The sequence below is a fragment of the Macaca mulatta genome, chromosome X (genome assembly GCF_049350105.2).
Source record: "Macaca mulatta isolate MMU2019108-1 chromosome X, T2T-MMU8v2.0, whole genome shotgun sequence".
Classification (NCBI taxonomy): domain Eukaryota; kingdom Metazoa; phylum Chordata; class Mammalia; order Primates; family Cercopithecidae; genus Macaca; species Macaca mulatta.
The window spans coordinates 70,619,344-70,647,317 of NC_133426.1; the positions used below are offsets into that span (position 1 = coordinate 70,619,344).

Below are 27,974 nucleotides of genomic sequence, written 5' to 3' on the forward strand. Positions count from 1 at the left end.
CTTTCCAATCTCACGTTGAAATTTGATCTCCAATGTTGGAGGGAGTTCCTAATGGGAGGTGTTTGAGTTATGGGGATGGAACCTTCATGAATGGCTTGGTTCCATCCCCATGGTAATGAATGAGTTGTTACTCTATCAGTTCATGGTAGAGTTGGTTGTTTAAAAGAGTATGAGACTGCTCCTCACCCTCTCTTTCCTCCTCATCCCTGATCATGTGTTGCCTGCTCCACTTCACTTTGCACCACGATTGGAAACTCCCTGAAACTTTCACTAGAAGCAGATGTTGGTGCTATGCTTTTTGTACAGCTTGCAGAACCAGGAACCCAATAAACCTATTTTTTAAAATAAATTACCTAGCTTCATGTATGGTAATGCAAATGGACTAAGGCATCAGTCTCTGTTATCTATCTTTTCCCTCTCTACTTCCATGTAATCAAACTTTTTAGCTTCCACATATGAGTGAGAACATGTGATATTTGTATTTTTGTACCTGGCTAATTTCTTTTAAGATAATGACTGCTAGTTCCATCCATCTTGCTGCAAATGACTTCATTCTCTCATATAGCTAAGTTGTATTCCATTGTGTATACATACCACATTTTCTTTATCCATTCATTCATTGATAGACATATTGATGGAGTGCATGTATTACTTGATATATTTCTTTCCCTTTGGATAGATACATAGTAGTGGGATTGAATGATAATTTTACTTTTTTTTTTGAGATCTCTCTCTACTTCTTTCCATAGTGTCTGTACTAATTTACATTCCCACCAACAGTGTATAAGAGTTCTGTTTTCTCTGCATATGATTTTTTCATATTTTTAATAATAGCCATTCTGACTGGGGTAAAATAATATCTTATTATGGTTTTGATTTGCATTTCTCTAATGATTAGTGATGTTGAGAATTTTTTAAAATTATACTTTAAGTTCTAGGGTACATGTGCACAACATGCACGTTTGTTACATATGTATACATGTGCCATGTTGGTGTGCTGAACCCATCAACTCGTCATTTACATTAGGTATATCTCCTAATGCTATCCCTCCCTCCACCCCCACTCCACAACAGGCCCTGGTGTGTGATGTTCCTCTTCCTGTGTCCAAGTGTTCTCATTGTTCAATTCCCACCTATGAGTGAGAACGTTTGGTGTTTGGTTTTCTGTTCTTGTGACAGTTTGCTGAGAATGATGGTTTCCAGTTGCATCCGTGTCCCTACAAAGGACACAAACTCATCCTTTTTTATGGCTGCATAGTATTCCATGGTGTGTATGTGCCACATTTTCTTAATCCAGTCTGTCACTGATGGACATTTGGGTTGATTCCAAGTCTTTGCTATTGTGAATAGTGCCTCAATGAACATACGTGTGCATGTGTCTTTATAGCAGCATGATTTATAATCCTTTGGGTATATACCCAGTAATGGGATGGCTGGGTCATACGGTGTTTCTAGTTCTAGATCCTTGAGGAATCGCCACACTGTCTTCCACAATGGTTGAACTAATTTACAGTCCCACCAACAGTGTAAAAGTGTTCCTATTTCTCCACATCCTCTCCAGCACCTACTGTTTCTTGATTTTTTAATGATCGCCATTCTAACTGGTGTGAGATGGTATCTCATTGTGGTTTTGATTTGCATTTCTCTGATGACCAGTGATGATAAGTATTTTTTCATGTGTCTGTTGGCTGCATAAATGTCTTCTTTTGAGAAGCATCTGTTCATATCCTTTGCCCACTTTTTGATGGGGTTATTTGTTTGTTTTCTTGTAAATTTGTTTGAGTTCTTTGTAGATTTTGGATATTAGCCCTTTGTCAGATGGGTAGATTACAAAAATTTTCTCCCATTCTGTAGGTTATCTGTCCACTCTGATGGTAGTTCCTTTTGCTGTGCAGAAGCTCTTTACTTTAGTTTAATTAGATCCCATTTGTCAATTTTGGCTTTTGTTGCCATTGTTTTGGTGTTTTAGACATGAAGTCCTTGCCCATGCCTATGTCCTGAATGGTATTGCCTAGGTTTTCTTCTAGGCAATATTTCTGGGTTCTCTATTCTTTTCCATTGGTCAATGTGTCTGTTTTTAAATCAGTACTATGCTGTTTTGGTTGCCATAGCTGTGTAATATATTTTCAAATTTGGTAATGTGATACCTCCTGCTTTGTTATTTTTGCACATGATTGCTTTGGCTATTTGGGCCCTTTTTTGCTTCTATAAGAATGTTGGGATTGATTTTTTTCCATTTCTGTGAAAGATGTCATTGATATTTTGATAGGGACTGTATTGAATCTGTAGATTGCTTTGGGTAGTATAATTACCTTAACAATATTAACTCTTATTCCTGAGCATCACTAGTTTGTGTCCTCTTCCGTTTTGCTTCATTGGTATTTTGTAGTTTCCTTGAAGAGGTCCTTCACCTCCTTGGTTACATTTATCATTTATTCCTAGGTTTTTTTTTTTTTTTTTTTTGTAGCTAGTGTAAATAGGATTTTCTTCTTGATTTATTTTTTTCAGCTAATTCATAATAGGTATATAGAAACACTGCTGATTTTTGTATGTTGATTTTGTATTCTGGGACTTTACTGAGTTTATCAGTTCTAAGAATTCTTTAGTGGACTCTTCAAGGTTTTCTAAATATAAAGTCATGTCATCTGAAAAGAAGAAATTTTTGACTTCCTCTTTTCCAATTCAAATGTCTTTTATTTCTTTCTCTTGCCTCACTGCTCTGCCTAGAATTTCCAGTGCTATGTTAAATGAGAGTGGTAGAAGTTGGTATCCTTGTATTGTTTTAGTTTTTATGGGAAATATTTTTAGCTTTTCCCCATCTGGTATGATGTTAGCTGTGGATTTTTCATATATGCCTTCATTATGTTAGGGTATGCTCCTGCTATGCCTACATTGTTGAGAGTTTTTATCATGTAGGAATGATGAATTTTATCAAATGTTTTTTTCTGTACCTGATGAGATAATCATATGGCTTTTGTTCTTAATTGTGTTGATGTGTTTTATCATGTTTACTGATTTGTGTATGTTGAACCATCCTTTCATCCCTGGATTAAATCCCAATTAATAATGATGTATTATCTTTTTCTTGTCCTGTTGGATTCAATTTGCTCTTTTGTTGAGAATTTTTTTCAGCTATGTTCATCAGGAATATTGGCCTATAGTTTTCGTTTTCTGTTGTATCTTTATCTGGTTTTGGTATCAAGGTAATGCTGGCCCTGTAGAATGAGTTAGGGAGAATATCCTCTTCAACAACTTTTGCAATACTTTGAAGAAAACTGGTGCTAGTTTTTCTTTATGTGTTTGGCAGAAATAGGCAGTGAAGCCACCCAGTACTGGGTTTTCTTTGCTGAGGGACTTTTAGTTACTGAATAAATCTGGTTACTCATTATTGGTCTGTTCAGGTTTTCTATTTCATCATGATTCAGTCTTGGTAGGTTGTATGTGTCTAGGACTTGATCCATTTCTTTTAGGTTATCCATTTTTTGGCATATAATTATTCATAATAGTCTCTTATAATCTTGTTTTATATGTGATACCAGTTTTAATGTCTTCTCTTTCATTTATGATTATTTTAACTTTTATTTTAGGTTCAGGGGTACATGGGCAGGTTTGTGATTAGCAATGTCGAGCACTTTTTCATATGCTTGTTGGCTGTGTGTATATCTTTTTTTTTTTAAAGTGTCTGTCTTTGCTACTTTTTAATATTTTTTTAACTTGTAAATTCGTTTAAGTTTCTTGCAGATTCTGGATATTAGACCTTAGTTCGATGCATAGTTTGTAAATATTTTCTCCCATTCCGCAGGTTGTCAATTTACTATGTTGATAGTTTCTTTAGCTGGGGAGAAGCTCTTTAGTTTAGTTAGATCCCATTTGTCAATTTTTGTTTTTGTTGCTATTGCTTTTGGCATGCTCATCATGAATTCTTTACAAGACCTTATGTCCAGAATGTTATTTCTTAGGTTGTCTTCCAAGATTTTTATAGTCTTAGGTATTATATGTAAGTATTTAATCCATTTTGAGTTGATTTTTGTATATGGTGTATGGAAGGCATCCCATTGCAGTCTTCTGAATATGGCCAGCCAGTTATCCTAGCACTTTTTGTTGAACAGGAACTCCTTTTCCCATTACCTGTTTTTCTCAACTTTGTTGAAGACTATATGGTTGTAGGCCTGCAGCATTATTTTGGGGTTCTCTATTCTGTTCCAGTTTTCTATGTCTGATTTGTTTTTTGTAATATGCTATTTTGTGTTTTGGTTAGTGTAGCTTTGTAGTATAGTTTGAAATTGGGTAACGTGATACCTCCAGATTTGGTTTTGTTTGTTGTTTTTTTATTTGTTTTTGCTTAGGATTGCGTTAGGTATTTGGGTTCTCTTTTGGTATAAACTTCAAAATAGTTTTTCTAATTCTGTGAAGAATTTCGTTGTTAGTTTGACAGGAATAGCATTGAATCTGCAAATTGGTTTGGGAAGTATGGACATTTAAAAAATATTGACTCATCCTGTCTGTGAACATGGATGGAATGTTTTTCCATTTGTTTGTCTCATCTCTGATTTCTTTGAGCAGTGTTTTATAATTCTCATTGTATAGTTCTTTCACCTCCCTGGTTAGCTGTATTCCAAGATATTTTATTTTTTTTTTTTGTGGCTATTGTGAATGAGATTGCATTCTTGATTTGGCTCTCAGCATGGTTGTTGTTGTATAGGAATGCTACTAATTTTTCTATGTTAATTTTGTATCCTGAAACTGCTGAAATTGTGTGTCAGATCAAGTTGTTCGTCAGCTTAAGCAGCTTTCGGGAAGAGACTGTGGAATAGCATTATATCTAGTATTATATTCTAGGTACAGCATTATATTATCTGCAAACAGAGATTGTTTGATTTCCTCTCTATTTGGATGCCTTTTATTCCTTTCTCTTGCCTGACTTATCTGGCTCGTACTTCCAGTACTATGTTGAATAGGAGTGGTGATAGTGGACATCCTTGTCTTGTTCCAGTTCTCAAGTGGAATTATTCCAAGTTCTGCCCATTCAGTATGATTTGGGCTACTGCTATGTCATAGATAGCTTTTACTGGTTTGAGGTATGTTCCTTCAATGTCTACTTCCTTGGGGTTTTTAACATGAAATGATACTGCATTTTATCAAAAGTGTTTTCTTCATTTAGTGAGATAATTATGTGGTTTTAAAAATAGATGTTTATGTAATTAATCACATTTATTCATTTGTATATCTTGAATCAACCTTGCATCTCAGGGATAGAGCTTACTTGATTGTGGTAGATTACCTTTTTGATGTGCTGCTTGATTCAGTTTGGTAGCATTTTGTTGAGGATTTTTGCATATATGTTCATCAAGGACGTTGCCTAAAGTTTTTTTTTGTTGTTGTTGTGTCTTTGCCAGGTTTTGCAGTCAGAATAATGCTGGCTTCAAAGAATGAGTTAGGGAGGAATCACTCTTCCTCAACTTTTTGGAATAGTTTCAGTAAGAATGCTGGTACCAGCTCTCCTTTATACACTTGGTAGAATACAGCTGTGAATCTGCCTGGTCCTGGGTGGCAGGCTTTTTATTGCTGAGTCAGTTTTATAATTCATTATTGGCCTGTTCAGGGATTCAATGTCTTCATGGTTCAATCTTGAGAAGTTGTATTTTTTCAGACATTTATCTATTTTGTCTAAGTTTTCTAGTTTGTTTACATAGAGGTGTTTGTGGCAGTCTTTGAGGATTTTGTATTTCTCTGGGGTTGGTGGTAATGTGCCCTTTGTCATTTCTGATTATGTTTATTTGGATCTTTTCCCTTTTGCTTATTAGTCTAGTTATCAGTCCATCAATCTTATTTATTCTTTTAATGAATCAATTCATGGATTCATTGATTTTTTTTTTTCATCTCAGTATCTTTCACTTCTGCTCTGATTTTGGCTATTTCTTGTCTTCTTTTATCTTTGGATTTACCTTGTTTTTGTAGTTTCTCTAGGTGTGATGTTGGGTTGTTAATTTGAGATGTTTCTACCTTTTTCATGTGGGTGTTTAGTGCTATAAACTTCCTTCTTAACACTGCTTTTGCTGTGTCACCAAATTGAACAAAGCTAAAGCAGTGTTAAGAAGGAATGTTGTATCTTTGTTCTTAGTAGTTTCAAATAATTTGTTAATTTGTGCCCTAATTTCATTATTTACCCAAAAGTCATTCAGGAGCAGGTTGTTTGATTTCTATGTGATTGTATAGTTTTGAGTGATTTTCTTAGTATTGGTTTCTATTTTTATTGTGCTGTGGTCCAAGAGTGTGTTTGGTAAGATATTGGGGTTTTTTGAATTTGTTGAGGATCGTTTTATGGCCGATTATGTGGTTGACTTTAGAGTATGTGCCATGTGCTTCTGAGAATAATGCATATTCTGTTGTTTTGGGGGGTAGATTTCTGTAGATGTCTGTTAGGTCCATTTGGTCAAGTGTCGAGTTCAGGTCACAAATATCTTTGTTAACTTTCTGCCTTGATGACCTGTCTAATATCGTCAGTGGGTTGTTGAAGTCTCCTACTATTATCGTGTGGTTATCTAAGTCTCTTCATAGGTCTCTAAGAACCTGCTTTATGAATCTGGGTGCTCCTGTGTTTGTGCATATATTTATGAAGGGTGGGTCTTCTTTTTAAATTGAATCCTTTACCATTATGTAATGCCCTTCTTTGTTTGATTTTTGACCATTGTTGGTTTAAGTCTGTTTTGACTAACAGTAGAATAACAACCCCTACTTCTTTCTGTTTTCTGTTTGCTTAGTAGATTTTTCTTCATCCCTTTACTTTGAGCCTATAGGTGTCATTGCATGTGGATGGGTGTCTTGAAGACAGCATACTGTTGGCCTTGCCTCCTTTATCCAATGTGTCACTCTGTGCCTTTTAATTAAAGCACTTATCCTGTTTACATTCAAGGTTAATATTGATATGTGTGGATTTGGTCCTGTCATCAAGTCGTTAGCTGGTTATTATGCAGACTTGATTGTGTGGTCACTTCTTAGTGTCATAGACCAAGTGCATGGTCTATGCATTTAAGTCTGTTTTTGAGGTGGCTGGTAACAGTCTTCCCTTTCCATATTTAGTACTCCCTTCAGGGCCTCTTGTAAGGCAAGTCTGGAGCTAACAAATTCCCATAGCATTTGCTTGTCTGAGAAGGATCCTATTTCTCCTTTGCTTATGAAGCTTAGTATGGCTGGATATGATATTCTTGATTGAAATTTTTCATTAAAGATGCTGTATATAGGCACTAATTCTCTTCTGACTTATAGGGTTTTTTGCTGAAATGTCCTTTGTTTTCCTAATGGGGTTCCCTTTGTAGGTGACCTGTCCCTTCTCTTTGGCTGCCTTTAATATGGTTTCTTTAATTTTGACCTTGGAAGATCTATGTGTCCTGGGGATGATCATCTTGTATAGTATCTTCAGGGGTTCTCTGCATTTTCTGAATTTGACTGTTGGCCTCTAGCAATGTTGGGGAAATTTTCTTGAATGATATCCTTAAATATGTTGTCCACATTGCTTGCTATTTCTCCCTCTCTCCCAGGGACACCAATGATTCATAGATTTGGTGTCTACATAATACCATCTTTCTCAGAGCTTTCATTCATTCTTGCGTTTTCATTTTGTTGTTGTGGTTGTTGTCTGGGTTATTTTGTAGAACCAGTCTTCAAGCTCTGAGATTTGTTCCTCAGCTTGGTCTATTTTTGCTGTTAATACCTGTAATGGTATTCTGAAATTCTTGGAGCTTTCTGCTTTATCAGATCAATTTGGTTGTTTCTTAAAATGGCCATTTTGTCTTTTATCTCCTGTATCATTTTATTGTGTTCCTTAGATTCCTTGAATTGGGGTTCCACTTTCTTCTGAATGTTGATGATCTTCATTTCTCTCCATATTCTGAATTCTATTTTTGTCATTACAGCCTTGTTAGGAACCACTGTTGTGGAACTAGTGCAGTCATTTGGAGGTAAGACACTCTGGGTTTTGGAGTTGCCACAGTTTTTGCACTGTTTATTTCTTATCTGTGTAGACTGTTTTCTTGATCTTTGAAGCTGCTATCCTTTTGGTGTTTTTGCTATTATCTTCTTTGATGCCCTTGAGAGTTTGATTGTGGTATAAGGTCGGTTTGACTGTCTTCATTTGTGGAAGATTGTATGGGGCCCAGGCTCAGCTCAGCGCTCCTGATCTGTATGCTCTGACTCTGGGGGGAAGTACTAGGCACCTGGCTTTCTTCTCCAGCTCCTTGCAGTTAGAAGCCTGCTGTGCTGGAGGGGGCTGAGGCGTTCCCACTCCACTGGGCACAACACTCTAATGGCTGGTGCCAACCAAAGCACTTCATTGGGGCAGTGACAGCACAAGCTGTGGCTGCTTGAATGTGCCAGTAGCTGTGGCAGCATGGTGGAGTGCATGTACATTGGCTGGGGTGGGATACTGGTAGAAGCGAGGTTGAAGCATTCCTGTGCATACTCCTGCTGGCGGTGGGCCATAGGCACGGGAAAGGTTGCCAGTGCCTGTTCTTGCACTCATGCTGGTGGCAGTGGCAGTGGGGCACTGGTGGATGTGGTGCTGCTGGCCTCCATGTGTGCATTTGCACTGTTGACAGTGTCAGGGTATGGAGCTGCCAGCATTCAGCACTTATTCATACCAGTTGTAGTGGCAGCGTGGGAGAGTTGTGATCACCAGTGTGTGTGCACATTCACACGAAATTGTTGCACAGCTGAATGCTGAAACATTAGTGGTGGTGGTGGGGCAATGGGTTACACTCACACTGGCAGCAGTGGTGGGGTGCATGCATACTTGCACACTGACAGAGGAGAGGAGGTGAGGTCCACTTGTACATGTGCACCAGCAAAGCAGTTGCAGGGTGGCCATGAGCAAGAGTGTCCTGGCAAAGTGGTGTGGGGAAGGCTGTAATGGGGAGGGTGTGTGGGGGAATGGTGTACTCTGTCAGTGGATGCTCTGCTGGGGACCTCCTGTGGTGAGGCACGGTCTGCTGGTGAAGGAGATATAATGAGGGTCCCTAGGAAGCACCTTGGTTGGGCATCCAAGGCTGCACTGCCAGCAGGTGCAGTCAGGCTGGGGTCCTGGGAGAGGGCAACAGACAGGTGGGCACTCAGATTGAACTGGCCTCATTTCACAAGCAAGACAGCCCTGTTCTGTCCAGGTCTGACATTCATTCTATGACCAAAGTATCCTAGAAAAGCATGGGAAGCCTAGGAGGATGGGCATCCCTGGCATTGCTCCCATGCAGATATTCCCACACCAAACCCTCTGGGCTCTGTGCAAGCTGGAGTCCAGGTCCTAGCACATCTCTAAGAAGTACTCCCTGCCAGCTTAAGTGTCCATGGGGGTCATGGCATTTCCTGCTGCCCAGATTTCAGAGGTCCATAATGGGAGCAGGCTGCTTCTTGCCTATTCCCCCCATTGCTCATCCCCATGAGGAATGAGTCCCAGTGCTTTGTATTCCCTTGCAGGGTTCCCAGATACCTACCCCTTCAGCCCAGCATCTGCTCCTTTCCTCCATCTACTCTTAATGCCTTCCCTCTGAAGATTTGCTTGGAATTTGCCAGTCTTCCTGATGTTCCAGTCTCTCAGTCGTAGATGTTCCTCCTGGCTGTGTCTAGTTGGCCATCTTTGGCCTATCACTCTCAATCTTGAAGGACAGTTTTGCCAGATACAGAATTCTCAATTTTCAGAGTACTTTTTTTTTTTTTCTTTCAGCACTTTAAATGTATGAATTTTCTGTTTTCTGGTCTTGAAGGTTTCTGCTGAGAAACAAACTGATGGTCTTATTGAGAATATCTTTTATGTGATAAATTGCTTTTCTCTTCCTTCTTTCAAGATTTTTCTCATCCAATAATTTGATAATAATGTGTCTTGGTGTGAGTCTCTTTGGCTAAATCCTACATGGAATTTGTTGAACTTCTTATATTTACATATTCATTTCTTTCCTCAAATTTGGGAGGGTTTCGGACATTATTTCTTCAAATAACCTCCTTGACCCTTTTCCTTTTTCTTCTGGAAATTTTATGATGCATTTTTTTTTTTTTTTGGTCTCCTTAATGGTGTCTCATTAATCCATTAGACTCTATTCACTTTTCTTCATTCTTTTAAAATTTTTGCTCCTCAGATTTGACAACTTTAAATGATCTGTCTCCAAGTTCTGATTCCTTCTGTCTATTAGAGTCTGATGTTGAACCACTCTAGCAAGTATTTCAAAGGAGTTTATTTTTTAGCCCACGACTTTTTTAAAAAAAATTCTATCTTTCATTGATTTTTTAAATTTTGCTCACATACTGTTTTCTTGATTTCCTTTAGTTCTTTTTACATATTTAAAGAAGTGTGTTAAAGTCTTTATCTAGTACATTTGATGCCTATGTCTCTTTTTGGATGATTTCTGTAGATTTATTTTGTTTCTATAAATAGACTAGGCTTTTGTGTTTTTTTTCTATGCCTTGCTATATATTTTTTGAAAATTAGGCATTTGAAAAAAAAAAAAAAAAGCAGTATTTTTCTGGTCTTTGCAGACTAGCTCCTTGCAGGTATAGACTTTTATTAATTAGCAGGGTATATTTTTGTCCTTGGGATTGGCCCAGGCAATCCCAGCCTTAGAAGGCCTTTTCTCAGCCTGTATTTTCACTGAGCTCTTTTTCTCCAATTTCCCCACATATAGTCAACTTTTATGTGTCTTAGTTTCCCTGAGTCTCACTGTGGCTTCTTTTTGGGGACATGGCAGTTAAATTGTTTTCCCCTACCAATAATCTCCTGATCTTGGGGTCTATGGGTCTATAGTCCCCCTGTGGTTTTCATGAGCTGTACTCACTGCTTCTAATGACTTTTCTTAGCTTGAGATCTGAACCGTATCACTTTTGGCCATCTAAGCTCCAGTTTAGGTGACAGAAATCAATCCACCAGGTTGCCCTCAGACAGGTTAGAACATGGAAAATTAGTTCTACTCTTCTCTCTCTGGTTTGAAGGAGAGCTGGGGACTGAGCCACCTCTTCCCCAAAAGCATATAACACTAGGGAAGGTGTGGGTCAAAAGTAAGTAACAATGCCATGAAATTTCCTAGCTTTTTGAATGTGACTTTTTCTTCATTGGGCATTTGCTTGGTTTCTATTAATCACTGACTGATTTCCAGAACTCCTATACAGCTATATAATTTTTAGTAGTTCCTTTTTAATGTTTTTTAATGGGGGAAAGATGGTTTGAATTTTCCTAGTTCACCATTTTTCTTTAAGCTTTTAACTTTTGAAGCATAATTTCATTGGACACAAATTTCTAGATTGGGGCTTTTCTACTTTTGATACTTTAACTTTTTGATTCACTACCTTCCTTCTGGCATGGCTCTGAGCAGTCCAATGTAATTCTTATCCTTGCTACTCTAAATTTAAGTTTTCTTCCCCCTCTAAAGCTCCTTTCAAGATTTTTTCTTTGTCTTTGATTTTCTGCAGTTTGAATATGATATGCCTAGGTATGGAGTTTTGGGTATTTATTCTTCTTGGAGTTCTTTGAGCTTCCTAGATCTGTGGTTTGGTGTCTATCATTACTTTTGGGAAATTCTCAGTCATTATTGCTTCAAATTTTTCTTCTCTTCATTTTTCTCTTTCTCCTTCTTCTGGTATTGCCATTACATCTTTATGTAATGTTATGCTACACTACATAAAGTTATGTTACACATTTTCTAATTGTCCCACATTTCTTGGATATTGTTATGTCTTTTTCACTTTTTTTCTGGTTTCATTTCAGTTTAGGAGGGTTCTATTGACATTTCTTTAAACTCACTGATTTTCTTTTTCCTTGGCCATGTTCAGTCTAATAGTCTATTGGTGAGCCCATCCAAGCCATTCTTCATTTCTATTACATTATATTTGATTTGTAGCATTTATTTTTCCTTCTCATGTTCTTGCATTTTCTTCATTGGTCCCCTAAGTATATTAATCATAATTCTTCTAAATTCTTTCAGATATATTACCCTGTTATTATGCAAGAGCCTAACTGATGTGGCGGTAAGATATGGAGGAAGTAGAGATGTTCTATTGTCCCATGATAGGGTCACAGTGTTTTAGTGGGCTTGTGCCCCAGGGCTGTGACTTTCAGAAATGCTTTTTATACTTCTCCACCCGCTTTTTTGAGACAGAAAAGCTACGTATTTTCCTCCCCCACATGTGGAAGGCTAGAGAGGACTGGAGGTGGGTATTACTCTTCTCCCAGTTTGATTAGACTGTGGCAAAACTCAAGCCGTTATGTTCCAGTGAAGTAGTTTGATGTCAGCTCTTCTTAAGAAGAACAGAAAGCTCGGTGTATCTCAAAATGGTTACTTTCAAAATGGCTTTTTCTTTTCCACTGTCAGAATCTGGTAGTGCTCCTGGTGAAAATGCTCACAAAACAATGGAGTCATCCCTAAGATGGTCTCCTGGAGGGTTTCTTTGTTTTTTTTTTGTTTTTTTTTTTGTTTTTTTTTTTTTTTTTTTTTGTTTTTTTTTGTTGTTGTTATTAACCCTTAAATTTGTCCACACTGAGCCTCCAATAATTGTTCAATTTGTTTTCCCTACTCTTGTACTGATTCCTATTGCAGCGTTCTGCTCACGGATTTCTGCTCTGTTTGATAAATTGTGGTTCTTCTGTATTTACCTGTCTGCCTCTAATTTTGAGGGCAGCAGTTTGTCCTGTGAACTCAGTTCTCTGACAGATTTGAGAAAAGTTGTTAATTTTCAGATTGTTAGCTCTTTTATTGCTATTCGGATGGGAGTGATGAATTCCAAACTCTTTACATGCTAGACTGGACAGAGGAAAGTTTATGGTGTGCTTTTAAATTTTGAGACTTCCTCTTTGTCCCATGGATTATTTAGAAATGTGTTGTCAAAGTGTTCAGCGAGTTTTGTTACTATCTTTTCATTTTTAATTTCTAGTTGTTTTACATTGTGGTCATAATGCAGTCTGTAATGATTATGCTTACTTTCAATTTGTTGAGGCTTGTTTTAGGGCCAGGATATGGGTGTTTTTTTTTTTTTTTTTTTTTTTTTTTTTTTTTGGTATATGCTCTATCTGAGCTTGAATATCTATACTGCTGTTGAGTATAGCACTCAATATATGTCAGTTAGATTGTGTTGGGTGACTGTATTTTTCACTTTTATATTCTTTAAGAGACAGGGTCTCTGTCACTCAGGCTGGAAAGCACTGGTATGATCATAGTTCACTGCAGCCTCAAACTCCTGGGCTCATGTGATCCTCCCACCTCAGCCTCCCAACTAGCTGGAACTACAGGCACGTGCCACCATACCCAGCAAATTCTGTTACTTTTTGTAGACAGGGTCTTGCTATGTTGCCCAGACTGGTCTCAAACTCCTGGCTCCTGGCCACAGACAATCCTCTCGCCTTGACTTCTCAAAGTGCTGGGATCACAGGTGTGAGCCAGCATGCCTGGCCTTTCAGTTCTACATTCTTGATGATTTTCTACCTAGTAGTTTTATAAACTGGTGAGAGGTGGATGTTGGAGTCCCCAGATATAATTGTGGGTTTCTCTCTCTCATTTCACTAGTTTTTCTTTTATGTGTTTTGAGATTCTAGTTTGTACACATTTAAGATTATTATGCCACTCTGATAGAGTGATCCTATAATAATTATGTTATGTCCCTCTAATAATTTTTTTGCTCTAAAGTATATTTTATTAGATATTACTATAGGCAATGTTTTCCCACTCTTACTTTTAATCTGTGTTGTTAAATTTGAAATGATGTCTACTCTTCTCATCTGTCTTTTGATTGGTGTATTTAGACCATATACATTTAAGGTAGTTGGTGGTATTTTAGCATGTAAGTCAGACATTTTAGTATTTGTTTTCTACTCATTTCCTTTGGTTCTTGTTCTCAATGTCCTGTGCATTACTTGAACTTTTAAGGATTTCATTTAGATTTATTTATAGTGCTTCTGAATGTATGTCTTTGTATAGTTTTGTAGTGGTTACTCAGGGTATTAAAACATATCTATGTGACTTAGCCTCTGTGTATTAACATTTTACCACTCTGTGAAGTGTGGAAACCTTACATCCATTTAGGTCCCTTTATTTATTCACTTTTAAAATGCCATTGCCTTGCATACCAGATGGTGTTACAATTTGTTTTAATAATCAAGTTTGATCTATAAAACTTAGGAGAATAAGTCATTGTACATACCCATATTTCTTCTCTATTGTTCCTCTTCTTTCCTGATTTTTTTCCTTCTTTATTTCCTTTCTGTTTGAAGAATTTCATTTAGCCAATCTCTAAGAGTAGGTCTGCAAGCAACAAATTATTTTAGTTTTCCTTCAACTGAGGATATCTTTATTTCCCATTTATTCCTGAAAGATAGTTTCACTGATAATGCAATTTGAAGCTGATAAGTTTTTTGTTTGTTTCCTGTCAGCAGTTAAACACTTTTGTCCCATTTTTGTTTTCTGGCTTCCAGTTTCACATGAGAAATCCACTTTCATTTGACATTCTCCTGTCAATAATACATCATTTTTCTCTGGCTGTTTTCAATAATTTTCTTTCTTTTTAGTTGTCAGAAGTTTAATTATCATGTATCCTGATATGAGTCTTTTGGTGGTTTACTCCCTTTAGGGTTTGCTCAGCTTCTTGTATCTATAGGTTTATATCTTTCACTGAATTTGGAAAATTTTCAGCCATTATTTCAGCCCTGCTCTTTCTCCTGTCTTGAACTTCAAATATATGAATGGTTTTTAAATTTAAATTTAATTATTTTTTATTACACAAGTCCCTCATGCTTGATTTTTTGTTTTGTTTTGTTTTCTCCTTTTATAAGACTGGGTAAATTCAATTTATATATCCTCAAGTTCACTGATTCTCTTATCTGTTATCTCCATTCCACTAGGAGCTCATCCAGTGAGTTTTTTGTTTCTCTTCTGTTATTGTTACTGGTGGAGGAGATCCAAGTTATCCCAAGTTACCAGTGGCATATTCGAATGGGTCTGCAGCAACTTCAGTCCTCCTCAGTAGAAATAATTTGACTGAGGGGCACAAAGCAGAAGAGACTAAGGCAAGTTTCAGAGCAGGAGTGGAAGTTTATTTAAAAAGCTTTAGAACAGTAAGGAAAAAAAGGAAAGGAAAGAAGGAAAGTACAACTTAGAAGACAGCCAAGTGGGCGACTTGAGAAACCAAGTGCACAGCTTGACCTCTTGACTTGGGGCTTTATATGCTGCCATACTTCCAGGATCTTATTGGGAAGCTGCTGATCAGTTTTAGGTGTTTTCTATCTATTAGGAGAATGCCTTTCCCTGGCACTGGCTATGAACAATTATTACTTTAGAGAAACTGTTAACCACCTGACCATCAGCTGAAGGTCACCCAACACTCCTGGTGTGTGTGTGGTGGGGAGCCCTGTTCTGCCCTGCTCATACCTGATTAGTTACCTACTGTAACATTATTGTATCTTTCACCTTTCCATTTCAGTTGGTTCTTTTTTTGTTTGTTTTTTGAGTCAAGGCCTCACTCTGTCACCCAGGCTGGAGTGTAGTGATGCGATATCACAGCTCACTGTAGCCTCAACCTCCTCAGCTCAAGTGATCCTCCCACCACAGCTTCCTGAGTAGCTAGGACTACAGGCTCACACCAACATGCCCAGTTAATTTTTGTATTTTCTGTAGAGAAGGGGGGTTTTGCCATGTTGCTCAGGCTGGTCTCAAACTCCTGGGCTCAAGCAATCTACCCGCCTCGGCCTCCCAAAGTGCTGGGACCATGCCCCACTTTCATTTGTGTGTGTGTCTGTGTGTGTGTGTTTTGATGGAGTCTTGTTCTGTCGCCCAGGCTGGAGAGCAGTGGCATGATCTTGGCTCACTGCAACATCTGCCTCTCGGGTTCAAGCAAATCTCCTGTCTCAGCCTCCTGAGTAGCTGGGACTACAGGTGCACACCATCACACCCAGCTAATTTTCGTACTTTTAGTAGAGATGGGGTTTCACCATATTGGTCAGGCTGGTCTCTAACTCCTGATCTCAGGTGATCCACCCGCCTTGGCCTCCCAAAGTGCTGGGATTATAGGTGTGAGTCACAGCGCCTAGCCTCATTTAGTTCTGTTTAAAAATAACTTTTATTTCTTTGCTGAAATTTTCCAATTTTTCACCTGTTTCAAATGATTTTTTATTCCTTTTTGAATCCTTTTTATGATGGCAGTTTTAAAATCCTAGTAATTCCAACATCTGATTTATCTCAGTGTTGACGTTACTTGATTGTCTTTTCTTACTTAAATTGTGAGTCTTCTATTATATCCTGGACATTTTGTTTATTATGTTAGGAGACTCTATTTAAACTTTCTATTTTAGCAGGCACTCATCTCGTTTAGCTTTAGCATGCAGATCCTCTCCTACTTTTGTCAGCTATCATTCCAGTGAAGTTTGGTTTTTGAAAGCTTTTTGGTGCTGTTTTGGTCTGATTGGTTTGTCTGCTGCCACTGGGGCTCCTCCTGTTTTCTGCTTGTGCTGCCTGAGGGGAGCAGACATGGTTTCCCTAGGCCTGTTGCCCAGGGTCTCTTAGTTGGTCATGGAACTTTCAGGCTTGCAATGACAAAGAGGCTTCCCTGCCTAGTCCCTGGTTTTGACAGGGTCCCCATCTGCCTGTGGAGATGAAGTAGTCGTCCTGGGATGAGCACTTGTGGCAGGGCCTCTTTTGCTGATGTCTCCTGCTGCCCATGTCTCTGAGTAGGGAAGGGTAGAGACGGAGAGCCCTTTGTCTGGCTGCTTATTGTTAGTGGGGAATGAGGGAGGTCTTGATGTCTTGATTAATCCCTCTCGATGATGCTGTCAGGCTCACCTCTTGTTGGAGGGAATCCTGCTTGATCTAGGGGAGGAATAAGCCTACCTGGGCTGCCTTCTCTTGTTAGGTTGGGGGTCAAGAAATACCCAGCCTGGACTGCCACTTTGTTGGGTGACAGGACATAAAACATCTTGCTGCTGTGTTTTTACTCTAGCCCTGGGATCCCAAAACAGCTCTCCTTCATACCACCTTTCAGAGTTCTCCTTTGGTTGCCACTTGTGTTATTTCCGGGCCTTATGGTTGTACTTAGTGGGAAGGAATAGTGAGAAATGAATCTACACTGTCTTGTCTGTACTGGAAGTCCAATCAACCAATAGGGTTTTAGAGTATGAAATTCTCAAGATAGACAATATTTTAGTCAGTCTTATGTTTCAGTAGCCTCCATACTAGCTTGTTGACTTTGAACAGGACTTCAGTTATGTCATCCACACAAAATATATTTAAAGCTCCCAGCCCAAGACCGGGCACGGATGAACCACTCAATAGGTATTCAGTCTTTTCCTAGAAATCATCTAGTTCAAACCACCTGTCTTAAATATAAGGTAACAGAGGCCTAGAGAAACAAGGTAGCCTTTCAAATGTGCTGTGCCTTACATATACCCAAGTAGCATTTTCCCCTGAAAGGCCAAAAGCATACTCCATTCATTCTTGATTTTGTTCCTTACTTCTAGAGGTAGTTCTAGTTCAGTTGGACACGATTTGAAGATTGAAACTAATCATACCAATTTGTATTTGAAAAGTACTTCCAAATTTGCAAAGTGCTTTTGCAGTAACAATTTCCCTTGGTTGTCATAATCACAGCATGAGTCTGGCAGGGTAGACATTATTCCTGTTTTGCAAATAAGGAAGCACAGTAAGTCAGAGGGCTGACAAATCCAGAAGCGCTTTCTCATTTAGGGGCTTCCTTTGACACCATCTCTCCTGTGAAACTAAGCCTTTACTGAATGACAGGAGGCTGTGAACATAGTTGATTTCAGAGTGCCCAGCTTGCCACACCCTCAGCCACAGCTAACACAGTGCATTACCTTGGGACTACAGAGTGAATAAATTCCAAGATCAGGCTTATGTTCTATACATAGTACCATGAAAATTTGGAGCTCAAATTACCCTTAGAGTTTGATATGGTTTGGATCTGTGTTCTAACCCAAATCTCATGTTCAATTGTAAGCCCAGTACTGGAGGTGGAGATCCTTCATTAATGGTTTAGCATCATCCACTTGGTGTTGTTCTCCTGATAGTGAGTTCTTGTGGGATCTGGTTGTTTAAAAGTGTGTAGCACCTTCCTCTTCACTCTCCTGCTCCTGCTCCTGCCATGTGAGATGCCTCACTTCCACTTTGCCTTATGCTCTGATTGTAAGTTTTCCCAAGGCCTCCTCAGAAGCCAAGCAGATGCCAGCATCATGCTTCCTGGACAGCCTGCAGACCTGTGAGCCAATTAAACCTCTTTTCTTGATAGATTACCTACTCTCAGGTATTTCTTTATAGCAATGGGAGAAAGCACTAATACAGAGTTTGTTTGTTAAAAAAAAAAAAAACAAAACTCCTACCAGAATAGATGAAATTACCCATCTGTATAGGTCACCTCAGGGAAGGTGGTTACCTCAAATTAGAAAGCAGGTTGCTGAATTCTAACCAAGGAAAATAGGGTATAGCTCAGAAAGGCAAGATTGAAATTTGATATAGAAGAAGGCTGTAGCGTGTTTGACAATAGGAGCCTGATTGAATAAACTATAGCTCATATAGTGAGATACTATGTGGCCGTTAAAATAGCAAAATAAACCTCTATTTATAGAAATGGAAAGATGTTCAAAATTAAGTGAGACTATTACATAAGAGTGAACAGTACAGTCCTATTTTGTTCTCTGCATGTAGATTTCTCTCTGCATAGAAAAATTATGATGTGTTCTTTTTTGGTTGTCTATATTTTAAAAACATTATACAATGAACAAAGATTTGTTGGTTAATTCAGCATAATATATATTGGAATCTGACTGTACATAGACATTATGTGAAGAGTAGGAAGGGGCTGAATGGAGGTGAAAAAAGAGGCATAAGAGTGAGAACTTGTCAGTGTAATCAGCAGCATCAGGGCTGAAGGTAGGACGAGGCTGACTAATGCTTTTTGACTTTTTTATGTGCCAGGGACTTTACCAGGTGGTACTTTACATGTTAGCTCTGTTAACTTGCATAACGACCCTGTGTGGTAGGTACAATTATCATTCCCATTTTATAGATAAGACGTCTGAGGCTGAGAGAGAGAAAATGACTTGCCCAAAACCACTGGGCTAGTGAATGGCAGAGACAGGACTAGAACCCAGGTCCCTCTGTGTTCCACCCACTGGAGGCCCAGATCACGTAGTCCCCAGAGAGGGAAGCTCTTTTGAGGCCTGGAGGAATAACCTCCAAATTCATGAGTGAGGTTGCTGGGAGAGGGGGTGGTGGGGGCAGGAGAGAAGGCCCTGAAAGGGGATGAAGAGCTTGGTCCGTAAACAGGTCTGTCCCCAATGTGAACGGACAAACTGATATACTGTCAGCACTCTTTTGTGAGTTAAGTTGGTGTCAGTCTTGCCCTCACAGCTGGTCACTGACAGTGCTCTTCAGAACCAGGTGCCCGGATACCTTTCTTGTCTTATTTTAACATCAACAGAGTATTTTAACCTATGTGCAGATTCTGTCTTTGTAAAGTGGTTCATCTGTTGAGGCTAGGTCAGTGTACCATTTTTGGAGGTATGCCATCTTTTCTTTTATTTGTAGCTAATACACAGGAACCTCACACATGCAAAAGACTGAAGGTTTTTAATTTTGGATAAAAAACACTGTATCGTCCAAACATTTACAAACTGTAACATAACTGCAGTAGAGGGCCAATGGGCTCTGTGGCACTGGACAAAACAACTGGCAGTGAACATCGTCACTGGGTCACACATCCATATCGCAGTGGTGTGACAGGCTTAAGATAACACATAACAGGGGATTAAAGTCAATCATTCACGCTGTTGTACCTTGGCAAGTTCAGACTTGAGCTGCTGTGACAGTGTCAGTCTGTAAACCTGGAGCTAATAAAAAGTCAGGTTCTCAAAGAACCTATATAGTTCAATTCTGAATTATACATCAGTTGCATATCTTCATGCAGGTATGTGGCTGACATTAATGTATTACAGATAACACTGGTCATATACTTGAATCTTACTTTTAAAGCTGCCTGATAATATATCCCAGAGAAAAGGCCAATTGCTTCACTTTGGTTTGTATCTCTGGCTTGGCATGTCCCAAAGTACTCATTAAACTTAGCTGGACAATATCAAAGTAAGAGGCTTAGCACTAAAAGAGTTTCTAATTTCTTGGACAAATCCTCTTCATCTGAATGCCCAAATAACCTATGAGACCAGATGATACTAAAGTTCTAGTACACACACACACACACACACACACACACACACACACACAGCTACACTATGAGCTATATTCCAAAAGGACTGAACTTGTTAGCTGTTCCTATGCCACAGGCATTGTCAAACTATAATATACAACATGCTCTGTTTCAGAAGTAGAATATGTGCTCTGCATTCTCATTGGCATTCACAAAATGAAGAAACCACCCTGTCTGCAAATGCAAGTGAAGTGGAGACTTGGAGACACTTTATGTGAACTGGTATGGCCAAATGCATGTGAAGTGGGACCAGAAGATAAGGGTCTTTGAACAATGATTATTTATGATTTTGGTGCATGTTTCTCACCTGACAGGTGAGAAATCCAATGTTGCTTCAGCAAAAGAAGCAAAAGAAAGCTAAGGACTGATCTGCCTCAGGGACATGTTAAGGGGAGAGAATACCACCCATCATCCTTCACTCTCTAGAAGAAGAGAAAACCCAGGACTACATATCACAACAGAAAAATGTTGACAAAGAAAATACACAACTCATAGCATTCTTAAGGAGAGTTTCTACCAGTGTAAAAGCCTTAAAAAGAAAATATAGTAGTCTCAGTACCACTTGGAAAAGACTTTTGGACCTTATTGTGAACAATTTAATCTCAAGGAGCACATGAAATTTTAAATAACTGGAATGCTGGTAATCATGGATAGGTATATACTCTTTTTGTTGAACTGGCCAGGTATGTTTCTGTATTATTCTCTTCCCCCGACCCTTCCCACCTCCTTCTCCACAACCGGGATTCTGTAAGGGCTGATGTAGAGCCCTCTAAAAAGTTAAGTATGAAACCATGAAAATGGTTGAAAGGTTAACAAAGCTGTGGAAGAGAAAAAAGCTTTCAGGTTACCCCCAATGCTTCAAAAAGCACCAAGAGACAGGACACCAGACTTAACATGGAAGCCATTGGTTTCACACATGCCAACTTCTCAGCATATGTTTGTTCAGTTTCTGCAAGACTCATGGGTCTAAATGAGACAGCTGTTTTCAAAGCACACTTCTCTTTTGTGAAAACAGTCACAAATCACAGAGAATGTAACATGCTTTTACTTGCATTGACATGTAAAGGAGACATGGGCTGCCAAGACTGGTGACAATACTAGTACTTCCTATTTCAGGGGAAGGCAGGGAATCAGAGAAGATGTTTTATAGGGCTTGAAAAGCACATTTTGCGTTTTTGTTTTTTGCTTTGGAAAAGTTTCTATGCCACCATCAAATACTCTGAAATCACAACTGCCTTTAAAAGGACGAGAAAACAAGAGTCCGTTATGACCTCACATCTTTCCATTTGTCTGTTACTGCCTGACACCTCAACCATTTCTTCACAGTATATTAAAACAAAAACAAAAACAAAAACATAGGAACAGCATGTAAGGCTTAAGCCTTCTCTTTTTGTTTTTAAATGTGTACATCAAAAGGAAGGTTTTGATTTGGCACTTAGAATAAAGCAATCAGACTTGGTTGGAATCATATCTGCCTGTATCATACAAACAATTCTGAGAGTGAGATGCCTGAAGGTGAGGTAAAAATTTAGTTTAGAGATCACTAAATCATAAACATTGGAAAGTAATAAAGTGAGAATTATCTTCCTAGGTATAAACCAATCTGGAGTACAGTAAGCCCCTTTTGAGAGGGATATTTTAATGTAAAGGTAATTTACGTTACCCTACACAATTGTTTAGAAAAAGTACACTTAATAAAATACGCTCATAGAAAGATTTCCCAATAGTATATCAAAGCCTAATTAGCATCAAGAAGAGTTGGGTGTTTAATAAAAGCCAGTATGTAACAAAGAACTAACATGATCATCTTTAGTTATTAAACTTCTCTTTCTACTAAATTAAGGCCAAGCTTAAATAGTTACCAATTAGGTTTGAAAAGCACCTCTTAAAAAGACTTGGATTCCTTTTTGGCTGGAAGTGTTCTGAGAAAGGTCTCACTTCCAGTGAAGTGTGAGGGGTATCTCAGACAAAAGGTGTTTCATGTATGTTGGCAGGCAATGACAACTGACTTGCTGGTAAATGAACATAATTTCTAAGGGTACTTTCCAAAGATACACATGTCTAATATATTCACCATAAGCTTTAGATTCTTTTAATTAGTTCTATATAGAGTTTCAGGTTTTCTTTCATAGAGCAAACCTTATTAGTGAATTTCTTCTTTAAAAAGTCAAACTGTTAGCTGTTATTTAAGTTTGTTATTTAAAATTGTTTTATTTATTACTGTGATAAATCTGTCATTCCATAAACTAAGTAAATAATTAATGCATTTTTAAAACGGTGGCCATGGTAGACTCTGAGCATGGCCACAAGCACAGGGACAGAGCCTGCCTCATGCTTAGAAAAGATAAGCAGTAACCCCAGGCCTGTGAAACTTGTGTAGAAAGCAGGCAGAGGTCAGATTAGTGGATGACAGTGGCAGGTGGTTAAATGCCTTCCTATTTAAGTAGAGTAGTCACATGAGAATGGAATTTCTGCTTGGGGAACTGGAAAGGTAGGACAGTGGGGGAAGGGAGTCACATTTCTTTCACAGGATAGGTGCTATATCAGAGTATGAAGTGAAAGCCATTAATAGATCATCTTTTCTAGTACTCCTGGCAACTTACCTTCAAGAGTCTCCTCACTATTGCTGGGCTCCTACCTATAGATAGCTAATCTGCTTTTAATAGTGTATAAATACCTGGATTCCATCTTTTTCTTCTCAGATTTTAATTATTTATTTATTTATTTATTTATTTATTTATTTATTTATTTATTTTCCTATCTTGAACGCTTTGTTCTTCTTCTTTTTTTTTTTTCCATGGTGAACAGGTTTTATTTAGATAGAGTTTTCATGGCAAAGGGAAACAAAAGATATGGATAAACAAAATCTTTTCCCTAATACATAGTTCAGGTAACATTTTCTAATGTCTCATCTCTTGTTCCAACCAAACCACTGCAGAACATCTAAAAGTACAGCATCTGAATCCATAAATTTCCAATCTCATTCCTGGGGAAAGTGTAGAGTAGTAGCTGGTATTATTGGAACATATTAAAAATTTTGGGATTTTGTCACTGTGGGAGAAATGACTTTTCCAACTCTCTTTTGCCATTCAGGTCTTCAACAATGACCTGCCTCTCAAATATTCCTCTCCAGCTGAAGTTACCCAACCTTCTAAGACAACTAATTAGCCAAGGACCAATCACCTGAGGGCTAAAGTAATTATCAAGACTATATCAACTTGTTCCATGTATTAAATTAGATCACTGGAAAGCTACAGATCCCAAGTTACGGCCTTCTCACTGCATGACTTAATACTCTGTTGTTGAATTTTGAAGTTTAATGGTAAAGGTACAGCCATATGGAAAACATTGCATAAAACAACTGTGACATATAACTGCTTAGTAGATAATCGGATGTCAAGAATATTAAGATATAAGAATTGTTGAAAGACAATACCTTAAAACTTTTTTTTTCTAACGAGCTGGTACAAACCTTGTCTTAAGTAATGCAATCCATGTAACTCCTTACATTTCTTCTTTTGTCTTATTTTCTAATATTAACTGCAATTGCAGCAATCATCTTTACCTTAATTTTTCTGGAACACATATTTTACCCAACTGTTACTTGTATTAATTCTTATTTTAATGGTTCTTTTATATTTTTATTGGTTTTGATGAAGCCAGATCAAATCTAATTTGGATTTAGAAAGGTATAAATAATAGATAAAACCTGCCTACTTTCTTCTATGTTGTCTTTGAAAGTTGATGGAGGGTTATTTTTTGAATTAGAGTATTTTTCACATCAGGAAAACAAAATTAGCTAGGTGTCTAGGTTAGGATGGGGTATCATGGGTATAGCAGAGAAAGAATGGAATAGTTCACTCTAACTTACGCAGAGAATGCAAATAGTTCACTCTAACTTAGGCCAAGATTGATTTTCTGAAATGGCTTTGGAAATATGCTACCTTTCCAACACTATAGCTCCCTCTTCGGCATTGAAAAGTCTTAGGTTAACTTTATAAAAAGGTGACTTATACTCCTGGTTTAACAACAGCCTGTATATATATATATCTTTTAGGATTACTTTGCAGATGGGACATAGGTAAAAAAGCATGGACTGAAGTGAGAAGATGAATGACAAGGGTGTGAACCCTCAGGCACCATTATTTTAGACGGTCTTTCAGTGATCAGTGACTATGATGAGGAAACAGTCTTAGCAGTGAGAGAGGTCTTAGAGAAGATTTAGGTTCTCTTGTTTCTTTTGTGTGTGTGTGTGTGTGTGTGTGTGTGTGTGTGTGTGTGTGTGTGTGTGTGATAGAGTTTTGCTCCTGTCACCCAGGCTGGAGTGCAGTAGCGTGGTCTCGACTCACTGCAACCTCCGCCTCTGGGGTTCAGCGCTTCTTGTGCCTCAGCCTCCTAAGTGGCTGGGATTACGGGCATCCACCACCACGCCTGGCTAATTTTTATATTTTAATAGAGACAAGGTTTCACCATGTTGGCCAAGCTGGTCTCCAACTCCTGACCTCAGGTGATCCACCCGCCTCGGCCTCCCAAAATGCTGGGATTACAGGCGTGAGCTACTACGCTTGGCCTAGGTTCTCCTGTTTCTCTTTCTTCCTTTGCGGCCAGGCTCTTCTCAGATTTTTAAATCCAACTGTAAAACCAAAAGGTGTTTTGTGTTGAGAATAAATAGGTGATTTTCATGCAGTCTTTTTTTTTTAAGTTCTGTATATTTTATATGTAAGTAATAATGTGGCATGTTAGGGAATAAATATATCAAAGACCAAACAAACTGGCCTCACAGATTTTGAGACTGAAATCAATCCCATGGCCTTAGATAATTAACAAAATAATCCAGTCTTTTAAAAATGCTGTTTTCACCTTTGGAAATACCAGAGTTGTGGTTTACTACTTCTAGTATAGAATTATATTGAAAAGACCTTCCTTTCACTATTGATTAATTTTGTTTTTGATCTAAGAAATAAGATTAGGTACTATGTACTGTACCTGTACAGATCTTTAGGAATAAATCAAGACTCTTCAGTCTTTTATAGAATTTGCAAAAACTACTACATCTTGTCATTTACCTTTTTACTTTCTTCTCTGAAAACACACTCTATCCAGAACATCATGCTAATTAATAAACTGCAAAATGCAGATTGAGATATGGGAGAAAGATCTGGGAGCAAGATCCAGAATGGCTCACTGGTGGCAGATTGGTACCGTCATCCTTTTTGGCAACTTCCTTCACAAAGCCAGGAGTAGATGTAGCCTCCAGATCAAAATGGTGTGCACAAACCCCATTTTTTTTTTCCAAAAGAAGTCAAATGACAACTGGCAATATCTGATGATTTAGGTTATATAAAGCAAGGACTAAATCATGGAAAGAGGAGGACCAGCGAGATAAAAAAAGGAAATCATCTTGATGCTTTAAAATTATAGGATCAAGGTAGCTATCAAGAACATGTAAGTAAAATATGGCCTTTATTTATTAATGGGGAAGACCCAAATAAATTAAGAGTTCTTTAAAAACAAAAAATTAAAAATTTACCAAGAGGAAGTAAATAGAAAAATGACTCCTGTTTACATATAAAAAAAGACAACCAAGATGATTTAGAGTTCTTCCACTAAAGAGGATATTTTGGGTCTACAGTTTAGCTAGGGATAAGAAATCAAGGAGCTATCCTGGCACTCCTCTCCTACATTTAAATTAAACCCTTAAAAGGTTCCTCTTTCTCTCAAAGAAAAGCACCTAATGAGGTAATCCTTTAGATATTTCTACGTGCACAACTGGATGTGATAATCAAGGGATGCCTCTTTAAGTCATCTAATTTTTTAGCTTAAGCCAAATATAGAGTATTTGGAACAGATATTTTGGGTGAGGACCTGGATTCTGTTGGTATTAAGAGTTCTGGAATTGCTGAGAATATACAGAGCATGACCTAAACTGACTGAGGCCTATCCTACTCTCAGTATGTGGAAGTAGCAAAATCATGACTGAATATCCAATAGGACAGATGAAAAACCCATCAAGTATATCAACCCCTAGGAGAAAAGCTGGTGTTTAAATAAAAATACATCCCTTTCCCCAGGAGTATCTGGATCTGCTATCAGAATGGACTTTTTTCAAAACTGTACATTAGCACAAGGTGATAAACCTACCAGATTTAAAAGTAGTGCCAATTGTGTCTAAAAAATCCACAAACCTCATGAGATATCTAGATAAGCAAAACCATTTGTCTTCATAAAAAGACCTAAAAAGGGTCCTATTTTCCACAAAACCAGATGGGCACACAGACCATGTCTCAGTCTGAGTCTGAAGCACTGAGATTTTCAGTTACTTCCTGAACTGATGCAATTAATGTTACTAATTCAAACCCCATTAATTTGAAATTTATAATTTTAGACTGTAGTGGATTCAAATTTACCTATGGACTATCTATGAAAAAGGGAATTGGCTAAGTATTATAACAAGACCTAGCTGGCGTGTGGGTTGGGGAAAGCATGTGTTGTAACTTAAGAAAACTTTCCTTATATATTTCAAACCACCAAGCACTCATGCACTCATGCTAACAATTAAGCATCATTTTGATTTCCTTTTCAGGAAAACATTATATGTCTCCATTGGCAATAATGTTAGCTAATATCCCATGACTAAGCATACCTGAAAGTAAGATTTTCTTTTAATATATTCTGCAATTCAGTTACCTACTGTATACCATCTCTCCATACCCTCAAAAGGGTCATTATTGACCACTGTAACAATATTTCCACTTCACTCTCACATTACAGCAGTTAGGATAGAAAATAGGGGCGGTCGATCATTAAGGAAAACAGACAGTAGAACCAGCTTAATATGTGTCTCACCTGAGAGGCAACATTTCTATAGTTAAATCCCATTTTAGAACAATAACATATTCTTTCTCTTGCCTACACTCTGTACTGCTTAATATGAACATATTGGTCACTTAATCAGTAAAGTAATTCCCTTCCAGACTTAAGTGGGGAGAGGGATGCCTTGGCTTCGCTCACTTAAACCAATTGGAAAAGCAGCATAGCCCTCTCTGGGACAAGAATCATTGTAGCTGCTGTAGGTATACCTAGCATGGAAGATGAGTAACTAACTCACTGATGCTTGGAGTAGTCTGCCTCCTTGGTGCTGGCCTTGGAGATGCCTGTGTCCCCCAAGATGCCCATGTCCCCAGAGAAACCCCTGGCCTCAGAAATACCCATGTTTCCAGATATGTCAGTGGCCTCAGAGATATCCATGGCCCCACAGATTCCTAAGTCTTCGGAGAAGCCCATAGTCTCAAAGGTGCTCATGTCTCCAGAGATGCCCATGGCCTCAGAGATGCCTGTCCCTCCAGAGATGCCCACATCCCCAGAGATATTTATGGCCCTAAGGCTGCTCACAATCTCACAATGGTTATGGTGGAGGTCTGCACACTGGCTTTTTACTTGATCCATCTGAGCTCGGAGGCCTCCTTCCCTGGAGAGGGTGCCATTCTCCATCAAGGTATTCAGGTCTCCATCGATACCCATGAAGCCAAGAGGATTGGTCAAAGGACTTCCCAGATGCTGGGATAATAAGTTTCCTAATTGAGTGCAGGTACAGATCTCTTCTGGTGGCTCATCACGGGCTTTTAGTTTCTGCCTCAGGAGCAAGAAAGGGTTAAGAAGAATTAGAAACAGGAGAAAAACTAGGCAAACATCACCTTGATCTGCAGAGATCCTATTGCTGTCACTTATAATGGTAGCAAATGACC

General features: G+C 38.4%; 1 protein-coding gene across 1 annotated transcript in view; it reads right to left on the reverse strand.

Moving 5' to 3' along the window:
• Nucleotides 1-23,037: 23,037 nt before the first annotated feature.
• Nucleotides 23,038-27,974, reverse strand: part of MTMR8 (myotubularin related protein 8) — a 111,589-nt gene continuing 106,652 nt past the window's right edge. The window contains exon 14 of the mRNA XM_001097351.4: nucleotides 23,038-27,858. Coding sequence (XP_001097351.1) covers nucleotides 27,334-27,858 — 525 coding nt within the window. The 3' untranslated portion in view covers nucleotides 23,038-27,333. The remainder of the gene's footprint in view (nucleotides 27,859-27,974) is intronic.